At 40.6% G+C, this 3,924-nt stretch overlaps 1 protein-coding gene across 1 annotated transcript; it reads right to left on the reverse strand.

Annotated features, from left to right (window-relative positions):
* Positions 1-1,285: 1,285 nt before the first annotated feature.
* LOC143220074 (uncharacterized) lies at positions 1,286-3,684 on the reverse strand. Its single transcript, XM_076445814.1, has 2 exons — positions 1,790-3,684; positions 1,286-1,425 (listed from the first exon to the last, which is right to left on the reverse strand). The coding sequence occupies exons 1-2, from the start codon at positions 3,368-3,370 to the stop codon at positions 1,393-1,395; spliced, it is 1,614 nt and encodes a 537-aa protein (XP_076301929.1). The 5' UTR covers positions 3,371-3,684; the 3' UTR covers positions 1,286-1,392.
* Positions 3,685-3,924: the final 240 nt, after the last annotated feature.

Raw genomic sequence — 3,924 nt, forward strand, 5'->3', positions numbered from 1 at the left:
TGTCCGCAATCAAATGTTCCGGTATGCCATGCGTCGCGAAAATGGACTTTAAAACACTGATTACGCTACTTGCAGTTTTTGATTTTAATTGTTTGACATCTATCCACTTAGAGAAATAATCGACTATAACTAAATAATTTTTTCCCCCGTACTCAAAAATGTCTGTTCCTACTTTTTGGTATGGTAGCTGGGGAGGGGGGTGTGGTATCAACGATTCTTTGACTTTTGCTCTTGCATATTTTCTACAAGCTTCGCACTTAGATACTATTTTTTCGATATCTTTGTTTATCCCTGGCCAATACAGTAGCTTGTGAGCTCTCATTTTCATCTTGGTCATTCCTAAATGACCTTCATGCAGTTTGCTTAACATGTCTAGTCTTAAATCACTCGGTATGACTACTTTGTTACCATTAAATATTAAATCATTGGATACATATATATTGTCTCTTTGGTGCCAGTATGCCAGTAGCTCTTTTTCTACTTCTTTCTTTTTTTCCGGCCATTGCGTCTTGCCGTATTCTCTTACTCTTTCTAGTGTGCTATCCCTATCGGTACTGTGTCTTATCCTATCTAACTGCTCGTCACTTATTGCGATGTGTTTGTAAATACTGTGTACTACCTGGGTCAGATCTATTTCATCCTGCTCTTTGTGAGGTAAGTAATCTCGTGATAATGTGTCAGCTATATACATATACTTTCCTGGTAAGTAATTGACTTCTAAGTTGTAGTTTATTAGTTTCAGTCTGAGTCGCTGTAACCTTGTTGAGTCTATCTGTGCTATTTCCTTCCTGAATATTGTAACTAGGGGTTTGTGATCTGTATGGACTCTAACTTTCCTACCATAAATGTAGTAATGAAATTTCCTGACCGCAAATACTATGCTTAACAATTCTTTTTCTATTTGCGCGTAATTTTTCTCTGTTTCTGTCAGGCTTCTTGAAGCAAACGCTACTGGTTTATTTTCTTGCAACAGGCAGCAACCTAAACCTGTTGAAGATGCGTCAGTCTGTATTGTTATTTCCTTCCTATCATTGAATGTTTGTAAAATAGGAGCCCTACTTATTTCTTTTTTCAAATTATCAAACTCTTTTTCATGTACTTTCGTCCAACCCCATTCTACCCTGGTTTTTAACAATGATCTGATCTGTTCTGTTTTGTTTGCTAGATTTGGTATAAATTCTCTGAGGTAGTTTACTACGCCTAATACACGTTGCAATTCTTTTTTGTTATTTGGGCTTTTTAGTTTCTGTATTGCCTCTACCCGGTCCTTTGCAATGGCTTTACCATTCTTTGAGAATATATATCCTACGTATGCTACTGTGTCCTTTCTATATTGTACTTTGTTTCTGTTAAATTTTATCTTGTTTTCCCGTGCTACCTCAATTACCCTTTTTAAACATTTGTCATGCTCTTCCAGAGTTGTGCCTGCAATTAAAATGTCGTCAAAGTATATTACAGTACCAGGAATGTGACCAAACATCTCTTCATTTTTCCTTTGAAAGAGTTCTGGTGCGCAATTTAATCCAAATGGAAGTCTGTTGAATCTGTAGCACCCCATTGGTGTTGAGAATGCACATAGTTTACTACTTTTCTCTGTTAACTTTATTTGCCAGAACCCATCCTTTAGATCAAGTATTGTGAAATACTTTTTCCCCGTTAATTTTTCGGCTATTGTCTCCGTTGTTGGTATTTCATAATATGGGCGCTTTATTGCTTCATTTAGATTCTTTGGATCAAGACAGATTCTCAGACGTCCATCTGGTTTTTCTCTAATCACAAGATTACTCACCCAGCTACTTGGATTCTCATATGCGCTTATTATTCCCTGTTTTTCTAGACTTTTTAGCTGTTCCCCCAGTTTGTCCTTTATTGTTTTTGGTACTCTCCTTGGGGGTTTCGCTATAGGCCTCTTATCTGCTTGCACTTTGATGTCACACGTTCCTGGAAATTCTCCTAACCCTGTGAATATGTCTTCATTTCTTTTTATAAATTGCTCTGTTTTACTATCTATTTCGGTTATCTTATGCACTACGTTTACTATCCCTAACTCTCTGCACGCTTCTAATCCTATCAGGGGCTCGACTTCTCCTTTTATCACAGTGAACTTTAGTGTATAATTATTTCTCTTATATCTACAACTTATTCTAATTGTGCCTAACGCAGCTATCTTAAATCCCCCATATGCTTCTAACGTTATGCTCTGTTTTTTAATCGCCTGTTCTATTCCCAACTCGCAGCACATCTTATATGGTATCACATTTGTGTCAGCGCCTGTGTCTATCTTAAATCTACGCATAGAGTCTTTTATTTCTAATTCTTCTTGCCAGTCTTTTCGTTGCGCCGCTGCGCATCTTACATTGTCTATTTTTAGTGTACTTATGCTAAAATCACTTTCGCTGTCACTGTACGCTTCCTCTCTGTATCTGTCTCTACCGCACTCACTTGCTCTGCATGCCTGTGCAGTATGATTGTATTTTGAGCACTTTTCACACCTGACACCATACGCTGGGCACTGTCTCGGTCCATGCGTTCCATTGCACTTTCTGCACTTGAACACTTTCTTCTCTCTTGACGTGCTTCTCCTTCTGTAACGTCCTGGTGTCCCTGTTCTGCTTCTGTGGGCTGGTCGCTCTCTTCTGGTGCCTCTTTGTCCATCCTTTCCACCACGACCGGAGGTGTTTTGTATTGCATTTATCTTTTGCGTGTTATTTCCCTGCAGCTCACTCGTTTGACTTTTCGTTATTTCATGGGTTTTAATCATTTTTATTAATACGTCAAGTTGGAGATCCTGACTTCTCAGTGCTTTCTGTTGCGTCCCCGTATCCGACATATGATATATTATGTTGTCCCTTATCATCGAGTCCGCCAGTGCACCGTAATTGCAGTGTTTTACTAGCTTCTTCAGGTCGGCTATGTAGTGTTCTATTGTCTCACCTTCTTGACGATTTCTGCTGTTAAATAGAAATCTTTCATATGTTTCATTTCTTTGAGGCTCAACGTAGTTCTGGAAAGCTGCTATGATTTTTTCAGGGTCTTCTTTATCTTCCTCTGGTATGCCGAGGGTTTCGAAAACCTCTAATGCCTCACTGCCTACTAGATTGAGCAGTGTTGCTGCCTGTACTGCCTTGGCTTTTGCACGCCTACCCGTGGCAATCATAAAGAGATCGAAATCTCTTTTGAATCTCCTCCAGTTTTCTGCTAAATTTCCTTCTAACTGGAGTGGCTCAGGCTTGTTGATCCCATCCATGGCGTTTTCTGTTATGTTTTCAACAGTTTCTTTCGTGGCGGTCTCCACGTGTTCAATTTTGAGGTTATGTAGGTCTGTTGGAAGCGAGTGATTTTTCTCGCTTTTCGCAGGAACACTTCCCATCAACTGTCTTCTTTCTCGTGGTTGTTCATTCTTTTCCGGTTTTTTCCTGTTCCGTTCCTCTTACGTACTTTTCATTTCTCTGTAGCTTCATAACCTCACTTGCCTTTTCTTTTGTATTTAGGTCTTCTTTTTATTTAAATATTTTTTTCTTCACACACTACCGACTGCGCCATGTTGTGTCGCGTCCGCGGGATGCGTGGATGGGTTTAGGCTTATTTAGATTAATGCTGATTAGGACACACTTATTTATTTTCAACTTGTTACACTGGTCGCTGCGCGTGGCCAGGCGGGCAATGCTGGCCGAGAGGGGTCGGTGGCCCTCTGGCGCCTAGTCCTATGACTTAACCTAACAGAGAGGATGCATCCCGCAGGCTAGTCGAGCAAAAACACGTGCGAGAGGATGCATCCCGCAGGCTAGTCGAGTAAAAACACGTGCGAGAGGATGCATCCCGCAGGCTAGTCGAGTAAAAACACGTGCGAGGTTTTGTGGGATGCGCATGCGCAGGTTTTGTGGGATGCGCATGCGCAGGTTTTTTGGGATGCGCATGGCTAGT

Source organism: Lasioglossum baleicum, unplaced genomic scaffold, assembly GCF_051020765.1.
Source record: "Lasioglossum baleicum unplaced genomic scaffold, iyLasBale1 scaffold0158, whole genome shotgun sequence".
Classification (NCBI taxonomy): Eukaryota; Metazoa; Arthropoda; class Insecta; order Hymenoptera; family Halictidae; genus Lasioglossum; species Lasioglossum baleicum.